This window comes from Aotus nancymaae, unplaced genomic scaffold (assembly GCF_030222135.1).
Source record: "Aotus nancymaae isolate 86718 unplaced genomic scaffold, 86718_ANA_hifiasm-v0.15.2.pri h1tg000064l_1, whole genome shotgun sequence".
In the NCBI taxonomy this organism is placed as follows: Eukaryota; Metazoa; Chordata; class Mammalia; order Primates; family Aotidae; genus Aotus; species Aotus nancymaae.
In genome coordinates this window covers 18,048,912-18,063,324 of record NW_026988479.1, presented here as the reverse complement: position 1 = coordinate 18,063,324, position 14,413 = coordinate 18,048,912, and the positions used below count along the sequence as shown (strand labels likewise).

The following is a 14,413-nucleotide window of genomic DNA, read 5'->3' as shown; positions in this document are numbered from 1 at the left end:
AAACCCACACAAAGACTTATGTAATTTCTGATTACCATTCTCCTCTCTTTTGAAGACTAGGTCCCACCTTTTTCTGTAAGAAGAACTATGGTATTCCTGTCCTTCAAGTCCGGTATAAGTGTCTTGGTTTATTCATCAAACTGAGATGCAGGTAGCTGGTCAATAACCCAACCCTTAATAATGAAAGGAGGCGTAGAGAGGGTGCAGTAATATCATATATAAATGATACAAGGAAAATAGTCTCTCCAGGGAGATAATATTGTCCAATATAGGTGGAAAGAGTCAAAAAGGAGTTCCATTAAGTTCTCATTTTTAAGAACCATTGTCAGCAATGTACTCTGTGTAAAGTGTGAAACTATCAAAATACACGGGGTATGCAATCATGCATTCTTAACAGAAATCCATGATTCCTTGTGTTCTTAACAGATTATTCAGGGACTTCAGGGAAGACCCCACTTTCGGTTCTGTTCAAGGCTAATTATCACTATACTTCTCATATAGAACCAAGTTTCCTAAATCACTCGTGGTGTCACGGCACAAAGGCAACCCATCAACTATGGATAATTTACAATTGGTTTGACCAGCTGAGCTAAACGCACCCACACAGAAGCTGTTTCCACATCTCAAACACCCACCCGACAGCTCTCCGGAGTCTGAAAATAAAATTGCTTTCTTCCTGATTGCATGATAACTAGCTGGCACTCTGCCTTGCAAATGGAAAGTCCCTACCTTAGGTAGGTCTTCAGAGCACTAGTGATGGTCTTTATCTCCCATTCAGCACAGATATCTGTTTCCGTCTCAGAAGCAGTCTTGGGGTCTACAATGAAGAAAAGACAATACATAAAGCAGAGCATAAAATGGAACTAATAAATAAGCACACATAAAGGCATCCAATCTTGCTAGTAATAGAGAAATGCGAAGTAAAACAAAAACGATAAGTATTATTTTTTACCTATGAAATTAGGAAAATGTTTAAAAATCCCAATATCTATTTGCTGGTAAGAATGAGTGAAACTGATCCTCTCCTATCCTGCTGGCAGCAGGAGAGATAAATGCAACTGTTCTGAGAAGTAATTTGGTAATATGTATCAAAGTCTTAAAAATGTTTACATCCTTCCAACCAATAATCCCATTTCCCCCAATCTATCCTCAGAAAGTAAGATATGGCATGAGAAAAGTTACAGACCCCAGAAATGTTCAGCATACACTCTTCTTTGTAACAGCAGAAAAAACAAAAAAAGGAGACAACCTAAATGTCCAGCGATAGAAGAATGGGTAGGTGAATTACAGTATGTCTACCTGATGAAATATTACCTTGCCAATTTCTATGACAACGATAATTGCAAAGCAACATGGAAAATGCCTGTATTATATAATGTCAAATAAAAAAAATCAAGATATGTTTGTGAGAAACTTTTTCTATAAACTTTTTATATGAATAGGGGCTGAAAGGAAATACTCTAAATTAGTGGTTGGGTCAAAGTGGTGGACTGTGGTTTTTACATTTTCTAAACTATGATTTTATTCCATTACTGTCATATTTCTTAAGCTCAAATGTGCAATGAGAACCACCATAACTATATCCACTCCTGATAATTTCTTTTGTCTCTTCTTGTATGGACTTTGAAACAAGTCAGTATATTTTAAACAAGCATGTATGACAAAAGAACAGGAGAGGTGATTCCTGTAGTCTTCCTGCGTAGCACACAAGGACGTGAGAATAAGAGGCAGAGACTGGGGAGTGTAATTGCTTCACAGATCCCCATCCTGTCCCTGGTGAGGCAGGCCAGGTCACACATGTACCGGTGAGAGGGTCAAAGAGTCTTTCAGTGCATAGGAGGGAGAGTCCAACTCTCTTAAACTGACTAAAGACTAGTTCTTTGCCCACCAGCTCTCGGTCCTTTTTTTTCCTGCATAGCATCTCATTTCGAGTAGGAGAACAACCCTTTTCTTACTTTTTCCAGGGGTGAAGAATGAGCTTCAGGAAAAACTGGCCAAAAGCATAGTATCTCTCCAGACTCCATGACTGGATGAGGGATTGCCCAAGACATAAGGCTGCCCAATCAGAGTAACTTTCCCAACTTTTCCAGGAGTCAGAAACAGATATTTGCTGTTTTCTGGGCTTGCACTGGGAGGTTATGTAACTACCAGGTGCCACCACACATAGCCTGAAAGTCTGACAAACCCAGATATGAGATAAGCAGAAATAGGGGATCCTGAACCTTGTATTTGCCTCTCTATCTTATCATGCAAGCCAGTAAATTCCTTTTTCCCCTTAAGCCAGGTGAGGTCGGGTTTCTGTCTTTTTACAATGCAAAGAGATCTAAATGATGCACCGGGAAAAGGGAGGCAGCCACCAGACTGCATCTTTCTGAACAGTCTCCAAGGATAATTCTGGGGCATCAATGAAGAAAGCAGGTCCAACAGCCTTTCAGGTCCAACAGCCTTTCAGGGCCAACAGCCTTTCAACTAGAAAAGGAGAATGAGTCACAGGTAGGCACAAGACATTTTCTATTTACTGGGAAAGAAACCACTTTCATCCAAAGAGAAAGAGGCCAAATATTCATGAATGGTTTCAGGATTTAGCCTGTAATCAACAGGTAGGGGCACAAATCCAACTGGTACCTACTGTTCTCTGTGTGTTCCCCTGACACATATTGGGATATGAGAGAGGAAAGAGCCCCAGCTCATGAAATGTGTGGCTCCCAAAGGCACAGTACCTGTATGATGGTTGCAGGTAACCCTAAGCAATAAAATGAAGTCTTTCTTGTCACATGAAACAAACAAGGAAGAAGTTAAAGAGCATAATTTTAATCCTGGGGCCACAGAACAGTAAATTCCATAGAGTTCTATCACAGCAAATTTCTGAAAAGCTCACAAAATGGGTTTTCCTGGTATCCAAAATGTCTGCCACTTTAATTTGTGTCTTTCTTTGTCCTCTTGCACTCCCCAGGTGGCTTTTTCCTGCGAAAGAGTATGTATCAAAAACCTTCGCTTTGTATGACCTCTTTCCCTCCCCATCCCAAGACACATGGAGAGCTGCCATCCTGCATGGCTCCTGGATGTGAGACAAATGTTACTGTACATTTTTCTAAGGAAGAAACCAACTTCTACCCAAGAAGAGTGAACCTAAAACTGAACAGGCAGCAGTTGGCAAGTCTGGGAGTTGTGAACTGTTCCATGAACCACATTTAGCAAACTAATGATTAGCTTCCACTTATTCAGGCTCTGTAACCAAAGGAATATTGCGTAACATTAGAGAGGAGAGTCAAATTACAGCCCGGCTAAACGGCTTTTTATAGCACTGATGAGGCAAGGCTCATAACTTGAGCATACCCATTTTAATTCATTTAAAATCCAAACTAAGTTGAAAGTAGCCTCCCAAACTACACCATTTTCAGAAAGTGCTGCTGACTTCCACACCTCCCTCCTGATGCTCCCCTCACTTACAGAAGCTTCCTGATGGCATCTGAATATGCTGCAGAGACATCACTTACACTCTTCTTTAGAACTCAGTACATTTCTCTCCATCATGTCACTTGACCACTGACTGGTGCTTAGTAAAACAGATCTAAAGTAGAGGAGCAGTTCAAGGTACAAAAGGCATCATGTGGGGAAAGCAGAATGAATGTTATTTCTTCTTGAACCTACTATCACAGGAATTCAGAAAATTTTAGAAGATACAGACTGGAAGCAGTGGTTATAACAGGAGAACACCTTAGAAAAGTCACACTGGATCAGTCCCAAGAGCCATCTAGTCTATCACTGTGCTGCAGACAAAGCGAAGGACATTTTGGAGGAAATTATTAGGAAAGTTACCTACATACTCTTAAATTTCCTAATAAGACATCATAGTGTATGCAAATTAATGTTTTTCTCTCTTTAAGTGAGAACATAATATATGCACATGTTAAAAAGAATTCAAAGAAAAAAAAACAGACATACATTAAAAGGTAGAGGCAACTACTAATGCCAGCTTTTTATGTGCGTATCCTATCTCTAACAGTCCCTTCTGTTTTGAGATCCGAAAGCTCTTACTGGCTCAAACCTCAGTCTTAGAGCCTGCCTGAAGCATCCCAACAGGAAAAGGTTATGGTGGCCGGAGCAGAGGAGGAGGTGAGCTTCCATCTGTGTGTCTCTTCTCTGAGGACTCAGGATTGTGATTAGTTGCCATATCACTAGCTCCCAGAATGATCAATCCTCTTCCCCAGCAGTCTGTCATCTCCTGGTCCTGCCATCCTTTGCCTGCTCCCTTTTACGGGTAGGCAAAATTGAAAGTTGGTTCTTCTCATGGTTCCCCTACTCCAATAGGCTACAATATTCAAAGTCTGGGCTGTTTCCACTTAATCCTATGTAAGTCTTTAGGTCTTAGAAATCACCATAAAGAATTTTGATTTCTTCAGAAAGAAGACATTGATTGCTTTTATTTATGCCACTCTGTGAAAAGGTATGGGAAATACGGGGCATAGAAAAAAGAAATGCAGACATGCAAGGTCCCAGAATAAGGAAGGATAGTTCATGGCTGGATCAGAGGTAAGTAGGTGAAGCACGCTACTATAATTCTGTGCTTTACAGCACTGCTCTACAAACCTTCGTTGTGTTCCCTGTTTTACTAAGTTTGCTTTAAATTTGGTTTAAAAAGGTGGAGGGAAAGAGAAAAGGTGACGAGATGAGGAAAACAGTGATGCTGAATTTGCAGTCCTTTACCATCACAGTAAAAACACACAAAAAAGGAACACAAATTTGTAACAGCACAGAAAATTAGACTCTCAGTCAATATTCTCCTGCCACCAGAATACCCACTAGGCAAAGCTCAGATGAAGGCCTGGGGAAAACCCAGTTGGGGAAACAATGTGATAGGTAGTGGCCTTCTGCCACCAAAAACAAAGACTAAGCCACCAGAGAGTGTGGGGGAAAGACGGTGCTGCACCCCCACCCCCGACCCCACTCCAGTACACGTACTATTGGGAGGTACGTTCTGGAGTACCCAGAGCTGTCATGAGATTATAATCCAGGCAATGAAATTAGACTGTGGAGCAGAAGTGGAGGGGTGTCCTTTTATATCAAGGCAACTGAATTCAGAAGGAGAGTACTAGAAGACACATGAGAGAGATGAGGGAAGAACCACAGCATGCTTCAGATTATCCAGGAATAAACTCTGCTTCTCCCAGGACCATACCAAATAGCAAAACCAGGAGAAATCAATGCAGGCTTATAGGTCCACTAAATGAAAGCTTCAAGAATACCAGGAAGTTGGCTCATATCATGTACAACAGCCTCTCAATCATCATGTAAGGGAATGATTCTAACAGGATTAAGGAAAATAGCAGAACAAGGAGAATCTATCCACAGTGAGTTTAAAAGCAAAGGTTTGATTAAACAGAAGATATAAAATCCTATAAAATATTTCTTGGCAAAAAATACAGAGACCAAAGCGCTCTGAAAAATAATTCAGAAAGCACCTTCGCTGTTATATAAATAAAATAAAAAAAAAAAATGGATGTCAGAAACTAAGACAACAAAATAAAACAAGAAACAGACTGAAATAATAAAGGTTATAGCTGAAAGGTAGAAATAAAAGGAGCTAAATAAGATAATAAAGACACTGGAAAATCCAATTACAAAAAAGTTAAAATTTGCATTATATACAGCAAAATAAAAACCACAATCAACTCAACAATTTTAAATGAGTAATATTGAGATGGGGAACAAGTTTGAGAATTTTTGCTAGAATGTAAAGAATCAGGAGAAAAATTAAACATTAAAAAGGTGAAAACTGTTGGTATGTTTAAAAGATTGAGAACTGTAGAAAAAAAACAGTAAAATGATTTGTTTGCCTTTAGAAAAATATATATAAAAACTTCAATGGATCCCAATATGTATAAAACAATGATCACATGGTGATATATAAAAGTAGTGGAAAGGAGGAAGATGACTCATTATATGGATATCAGTCAACTGGATAAGTATTTGAGGAAAAAGGAGAGTTTCCACTTTATATGATGGATTTTAAGAAAAATAAAGGTTTTTGTAATTCTAGATTGGGGAAGGCTTTTTTTTTGTTGTTTTTTCTTTGAGACGCAGTCTTACTCTTTCACCCAGGCTGGAATGTAGTGGCTTGATCTCAGCTCACTGCAACCTCTTCCTCGCAGGTTCAAGTGAATCCCCTGCCTCAGCCTCCTGAGTAGCTGGGACTACAGGCGTGCCCCACCACACCCAGCTAATTTTTAGTTGATATGGGGTTTCACCGTGTTGGTCAAGCTGGTCTTGAACTCCTGACCTTAGCCTGGGCTTTCAGGTCTGAGCTGGGCTTTCAGGACTGAGCTGTTGTGCCCAGCCTGGGGAAGGTCTTTTATGCCATAATTCGTTTAGAGAAAAGATAATATACTGGACATCATAAAATTTAAAACAGGCCCGGCACAGTGGCTCACATCTTTAATCCTAGCAAGCTGGGAGGCCAAGGAAGGCAGATCGCTTGAGCTCACGAGTTTGAGACTAGCCTGGGCAACATGATGAAACCCTGTCTCTACTAAAAATACAAAAATTAGCCAGGCATGGTGGCGCACACCTGTAGTCCCAACTACTCAGGTGGCTGAGGTACAAGAATCACTTGAACCCAGGAGGTGGAGGTTGCAGTGAGCCGAAATCAAGCCACTACATTCCAGCCTGGGTGAAAGAGTGAGACTCCGTCTCAAGAAAATGAAATAAAATATTCATAAGGCAACAAAAACAAATGCACTATAAAGTTTAAGACAAATAATAATCTGAAAAAAATGTTTTGAAAACTGGCCTACAGATCTAAAAAGGTCTTGTAATCAGAAGAAGAACACACTGCCGGGTTCAGTGGCTTAGGTCTATAATCCCAGCACTTCAGGAGGCGAAGGCAGGCAGATTATTTGAAGTCAGGAGTTTAAGATTAGCCTGGCCAACATGGTGAAACCCCAGCTCTACTAAAAAAAATACAAAAGTTAGCCTGGCGTGGTGGCACGCACTCGTAATCGCAGCTACTCAGGAGGTTGAAGCATGAGGATCACTTGAACCTGGAGGGCAGGGGTTGCAGGGAGCCAACATGGCACCACTGCACTACAGCCCGGGCAACAGAGTAGGGGAAAAAATAATAAAAAAAATTTTTTTTGAAGTAAAAGACGAACATGCCAATAGAAAAATAGGCTAAGAATATAAATAGGCAATTTACAAAGAGGTATAAATCAGTAATAAATATGTAAACAGTACAACCTCACCCAAAATTACAGAAATGCAAAATTAAATACAAGGAGATACATTTAAAAATGTTTATAATTTATATGCAAAACAGTAGTACACAGCATGGCAACGATATGGGATATAGAATAATCTCCCCAGACTTTGCTAACTACAAACTTGGGAATATCAATTAAGAGCCTTGAAAACATGTACATACCTTGACCCAGCAATTAAACACCTTAAAATAAGTCCTGAGGAAATAGAGATGCATATAAAAATTATAACAGCTAACATTTTATATTTAACACGTGAAGGCTCTGGACTCAGCAACTCACAGGTATCTTTTCTTTCCATCCTCACATTACTATGGAGGCAGGAGCCATCATTACAGATGCAGAAATAGATGACCAGACCACAGTGTAAATCATTCATGTAAGTCAAAGAAATAAGCAGTGGAACTGCAACTTGGCTAATCTCAAAATGCATGCTCTTAATCTCTGCTGCCTCTATGGGGATGTTTACCCTCTGTCCTGCCTCTATGGGGATGTTTACCTGAGTGCTTTCTAGAATGATGAGGAATTGCAGTTAGCCCATATATCCAAGAATAGGGAACTGATTAAAATGTTATAGAGCATCTATGAAATATATAGCTAAGAAAATCACACTCTAGAAGAACTTGAATGACATGAGACAGTAGACACTCTATAGTGTTACATGAATAAAACCTGTAATATCTGCCCAGTGAGTTTAATTTTGCTAAACATACTGTTATATTTATTATAGTATATTATATTATACAATACAAAATGTAAAAGGTAATAATATAATGAAACGTTCTGATGTCATATGGCAAAACAGTTAATAAAGGTTAACTCTAACTATAGAACTGTTACTTTCTTCTACTTTTTGTATTCCTCCAAATTTTCACAATGACCACTCATAACTTTTCATCAGGAAAAAATGTATTTAAAATATATACAGAGAGACAGACATGCACTGAACAAGTATATAGCTGATTTATATATTAAATAGTATATATTAAACAGTTGGGCAAAAATTTGGAAACATTTATCTTTATTTAATATTCAGGGGGTAAAACCCCAGACACACAGAAGGTATTCTATTTCTAGGAATCTGTAACTCTTTGAGAGTCCACTTCACTCTCCAAAGACTGATGACTTCTGTTGCGAGGAGGAAGGGATCAAGGGTAGCTTGTGGTAGGACACTAGCACAAAGCCACACTGCACTTGCTTTGAGGAATTTTAGCAACCTTTCTTAAGGAATCCTTATCAGTAAAAAGAAGACATTCCCAAAGCACTGGCTCTTATATTCCTTTTCCAACCCAAAGTCCTCCAATGTATTAAGAGTACCAAAAATCAACTCCAAATAATCTGAAAAAGTCTCTGGTTTTACTTCTCAACCATACTTTTTTTTTTTGAGATAAAGTCTTGCTCTGTCATCCAGGCTGGAGTGCAGTGGCACAATCTTGGCTTATTACAACCTCTGCCTCCCCGGCTCAAGGGATTCTCCAGCCTCAACCTCCTGAGTAGAGGGGCTACAGGCACATGCCACCACACCTGGCTAATTTTTGTATTTTTTTTTCTTTGAGATAAAGTTTCATTCTTGTTGCCTAGGCTGGAATACAATGGTGCAGACCCGGTTCACTGCAACCTCCACCTCCCGAGTTCAACCAGTTTTCCTGCCTCAGCCTCCTGAGTAGCTAGGATTACAGGCATGTGCCACCACACCCAACTAATTTTTTGTATTTTTAGTAGAGATAGGGTTTCACCATGTTGGGCAGGCTGGTCTCAAACTCCTGACCTCAGGTGATCTGCCCGCCTTAGCCTCCCAAAGTGCTGAGATTACAGGTATGACCCACACACCCGGCCTAATTTTTGTATTTTTAGTAGAGATTGGGTTTCGCCTCGTTAGCCAGGCTGCTCTCGACCTTCTGACCCCAGGTGATCCACCTGCCTCAGCCTCCCAAACTGCTGGGATTATAGGCGTGAGCTGACGTGCTCAGCAAGCTATACTTTCAATAACCAAAACACACTACTCCACTTTTTTTTTTTTTTTTTTTTTTTGAGAAGGAGTCTAGCTCTGTTGACCAGGCTGGAGTGCAGTGGTGTGATCTCAGCTCACCGCAACCTCTGTCTCTCAGGTTCAAGCAATTCTCCTGCCTCAGTCTCCCGAGTAGCTGGGATTACAGGCGCCCACCACCATACCCAGCTAATTTTTGTATTTTTAGTAGAAATGGGGTTTCACTGTGTTGACCAGGCTGGTCTCAAACTCTTGACCTCATGATCCGCCTGCCTCAGCCTCCCAAAGTGGTGGGATTACAAGCGTGAGCCACCGCGCCCAGCTTACTACTCTACTTTTGAGAGACTTGGACAGACAAACCAAATCTTACACAGTACCTGGCACATAACAAGCATCCAATGAATGTATAATAAAACAATACTTAATGAAAGGTTCGTTCGGCCCAGCTATCTCAGGGAAGGTTTTGGAGGACAGGTGCCATGTTTATTTCATACTCCTGGCTAGCCAAGACACTACCAGTACCAAGAATTGATTGAGACCATGTTCACAAAAGACAAGATATAGCTCCCCCTTCAGGTCTGGAGCCCTGGTGATTCTGTAATTGAGAGATTCAAACTTACTTAACTGGCATGGGGAATCATGGATATCATCCTCAGCTTTCAATTAGATGTTGCACTGTGGTCATCTCATAGCTCCAGTTGGATCTCAGATTAGATTCCAGTCTATCTGTAATGTCCTCTTGGAAGAGGCAGCCACCCTCATGACTTTCAGCTGCTAGTTATTACTTTTTTGTGACATTTCTCAAATGTTCATGATTATTTTCTCTATCCCCAGGAAAACCAAGGAAGAGAACAAGACAAATATCTTGTGTGAAGGCCACTAAGAAAAGTGATAAAAACAAGATCCTTTCATAACCACTCTTTTGCTTAACACAACTGAGCTAAAGTGATTCTTTTTTAGATTAGCAAAGCAGTCTAAAATGTCATTTTTCATTAGTGTCATCTTACATAATAATCTGTCACTTTTGAAATCTCTCTGCCCCTTCTGTTCCCGCATATCAGTTGGTTAAAAGTCCTGTCGATTCTCTCTCTACAAAGAGATTCTGTCCTTTTTTCCTGACTTCAGAGCACCTATTTGGTTCAGTCGTTGACAGGATTCGCCTTATCTAATCTATTGTAACCATCTTCCTCTTCTATGTCCTTCCACAATCATATATATGCTCCATACTGTAGCCAAGATTATGCTCCTAGTGCTAGAATCTGTTATTATTATGCCTGTGTTAGACATACTTTCTTTTAAAAAGCTACCAGCAGCTATTATTTCAGGAAAGCACTCCTCCATCATCCTATTAATAATCCTGCTCAGTCCACTGGGTTCCAGGGACCAACCCCGTCCACACCCCAACCCTCCACCCCATCCCCCGCATCCCCTGAGATAGGCACAGGATCCAGGTCATCTGCTGTGGGCCATGTGACTGGTCTGAGATTGAGAAATGCATCATGTGAATGGCCCCATACTAGCCAAGCAAAGTCCTCGCTGGAGCCTTCTGCCAACATGGTCAAGAAAGGCACTCTCTTCTCAGTGATCACAGGCTTCAAGGACTGCAGAGGCTGAACCTGTCTGGGACACTCCCACAGAGAACAAAGCCACACCAAGCCCAGCAGAGGTCAAAGATCATGAGAAGCCAGAAGGAGGAAGGGGCAAAGGATCTAGCAAAAGTAAAGAAATCATTGGCATCCCTGACCCTGCCAAGCTTCTGTCTTGGATTTACCAGTTATGTGAGCAAATAAATGCCTTTTTTTCCTTGTATTCTGAATTGTCTTCTTGACACTTTTGTGTGCCAAATGCATCATAATGCATATAATCCCACTACTCAGAACTTTTAATAGTTTCTTACTTCCTACAGAAAAACCGAAACACCTTAGCTCAATATTCAAGTTCCTCAACAAAAGAGACCACCTTAGCTATTCAGCTTTAACTCTCCTGTCCCAGCCTTAAGCAGGTCTTTCAAAAATATTAAAATAATGATAATCTTAGAATCATTAACCTTTGCTATAGCCACCACAGACCCTTTGTTCAGAATACTTCCTGAATTGGAATTATTCTATTCTCTCCTTCACTATACTACTCAGTCTTCTAGACCCAGCACACGTTAAGCACGAATATCATACCTTACATTACAGCTTTCATATACACACATATCTCTCCTTGCAGAAAAGAAACAGCTCTTTCTAAAGTTTAATCTCTAGCATTTGACATCTGGTACAGGCAGCAGACACTCCACAAATATTTACAGCTCTGGTCAGAAATAAAAACTAAGGATTGACACCTATTAGACTCTTGATTCTTCCTTATATTAGAATTCCTCAAATTTAACCATATCATCATACAACCCAGCAATTACACACTTGGATATTTATCCCAGAGGAAGAGATATATGCTCACACAGAAACTGCACACGAAAATTTACAGCAGTTTCATCATAACTGCCCCAAATTGGAAACAACTTAGACGTCCTTCAATAAATGAATCATTCAATAAACTGTGGTACAACCATACACTGAAACACTACTCAGCAATAAAAAGGAACTACTAAGATATGATACAACAAAAATCAATCTTGAGGAAATTATACTGACTGAAAAACTATGCCAATACCAAAAGGCTCCATATTGTATAATTCCATTTAAATAATAATCTTGAAATGACAAAATTATAGAAATACAGAACAGATTACTGATTGCCAGGGGTTAGAGACAGGGTACAGGTGGGAAGTGAGGTATGTGTTTGTACAACATCCCAAGGAATCCTTTCAGTGATGAAAATGTTCTGCACCTTGACTATATTAATGTTAATATTTTGATTGTGATACTAAAATTGCATTTTGCAAGATGTTACCTTTAGAGGATACTGGATAAATGGTACACAGGATCTCTATATTGTTTCTTACAACTGCCTATAAATCTATAATTATCTCAAAATGAAAGGTTTAATTTTTACAAAAACTAACCATATTTCAAATCTTAACCAAAAGCACTCAGACCGAAGTGCTAAAGTACCTCACAAATAATCATAGTTCCAAACAACAGATCTCACTCTAATTAGTAATACAATAGGGTTTTGGCTACAAGGGGTGAATGACTCTCTCAAAAAGAGGTGAAGACAGTCATTCTGGCCAACGTGAGAGAAGAGATTTCTTTACATAAGAAAGCTATTTTCAGAAAGTGGATGGCAAAAGAAATTACAAATACTAACACAAGAAATGTCCTTGCCCAAAACACTGAGCTGGGTACCCCAAGTGATAGTCCATCTCTACAAGCTAGGGCTTTCATGGGGAGGAATAACAGCCTCTGTGAAATCTGATCTGCTTGCCATTTAGATCCATGTGACTCATGGAGGCTGGCTGCACTCATATCTAAAAATACAGGAAATCCGCAGCCTAAGCAAATTTGGCTCATAGACTCATGGGCTTTTGATTCAAACACTGCACATTTGGAGACAGTGGTTTTATATTTATATCAGCTAGCAGCAAAGGAGGTTCCACTGTTCAAGTCACAGGTATTCAGTTGAAATCTAGAAGCAAAAAGAATCAGAAGATTGATCTGCTTATAAACATTTTATCTGAGAGTTACATGACACCTGCTCAGTATCAGGAACATGAACTCTGAGGTCCTCTGGAGCCTAGAATGATGCCTTTCCTTGAGCATTGGGTGTGTCCCACTAAATACCTGTCCCAAAAGAGAACGGATGGAGTCATGAGCTATTAAAGAGTGTAGGGTGTGGCAGTCACATGAGTGAGCGAGTGCTACTTGGGCCAGCAGCTCTAAGCCTGCAGACACAGAGGGTGTGGTGTCTGGGCCCTGGGATTTTTTATTTTGTCCAGTCCTAATCAGAACCTTTCCCAGCAATGCCTGAAGCCATGACATCTGACCAATGGGCAGCTGATTTCTGGGTGACAGCTCATGGACACCCCGATTCCTTTGCCACAGGCTGTAGCTACTCACAGACACAGTGACTTTTCAGAGTGGGCCCCCCACCCAGAGACCTGCCTGGCAGAGCCACTGCCACACTTACCCATCAGGACACTCAGCAACTTCTGCACTCTGGAGTTGACCCCCACAATTCGGTACAATCCTTGCTCGTTGATCCCTGAGGAAAGAAACAGTGATGATTTAATTAGAAGCACGTCAGAACACAAGTCAGGCCAATCCAGCCAAATGCACTTCTTTTTTTTCATTTTCTCATCTAAGCTGCTCTAATTAAAGTCCCCTGTCATTCAGCTCAGCTCTTAGCAAAGGAGTGGGATTTGGTACAGCTGTCTAGGATTTCACGGATGTGCTGCACACTTCAGCCCTCATGTTAGTTCAGTCGTCAGAGGCGAAAGAAACTTTCCTTTTCTCTTGCCAAAGGCAGCATCTGAAGAGTTCTAAAAGATGCAAAATGTGTACTTTTAAACATGTCATATTTAACCAATTTTTAAAATTAAAATGCCAAAAATGGATGATTAAAAATTCATACAACAGAAAAAGATACTTTATAATCTATTTTTACATATAAAATGAAAATATTGAGGTGTAAGAACATTTTTAACTTTACAGAATGTTAGCCAAGACTGAGAAATTAGAAGATCCATTCATTTATAATATAAATATTCTTTATCAAAAAAATACCACTTTTATTTCATTCAACCCAAGGAACTGTACAATTAGACTAGTAAGGGTTTACTTTTAAATTAAACATCTCAACAAATAATCAAAAACCAATCCACTGCAGTGTTTCTGTTCATTGAAATACATGGATTAGATCATCACTGTACCAGTTACAAAAGAAGGCCATTTTGACCAGGTGACGTGAACTGATTTTTCTCCTGTTAGTCCTAGGCCCATAATATCTAACCCCTCTCAAGCAACAGAACTCTGGCTTCCTATTTTATTCCTCTGATGTTCATTCTCCAACCAGTAGCCAAAGTGAACTGTCTAAAGTGTAAATCAGTTTATACCACCTCTTCTCTTAAAACTCTCCAATGGCTTCCCATTGCATTTAGACCATAATCAAAACGACTTACAATGGCCTATCAGGCCTATACTATTGAGCACTGACTACCTCTGATTGCATCATCAACCACATGTATTCTGCTCCACACACTGGCCTTCCTGTCACCCCAACATGC

The 14,413-nt window shown here is 40.1% G+C and overlaps 1 protein-coding gene across 7 annotated transcripts in view; it reads right to left on the bottom strand.

The window, feature by feature from the left end:
• The window catches only part of ARHGAP26 (Rho GTPase activating protein 26), a 643,473-nt gene that overhangs the window by 166,309 nt on the left and 462,751 nt on the right, over nucleotides 1-14,413 (bottom strand). For all 7 annotated transcript variants that reach the window (XM_064366439.1, XM_064366438.1, XM_064366434.1 and 4 more), the window contains 2 exons: nucleotides 13,318-13,392; nucleotides 730-817 (listed from right to left, as the gene is read on the bottom strand). In XM_064366439.1, the coding sequence (XP_064222509.1) occupies nucleotides 730-817; nucleotides 13,318-13,392 (163 nt within the window). The remainder of the gene's footprint in view (nucleotides 1-729; nucleotides 818-13,317; nucleotides 13,393-14,413) is intronic.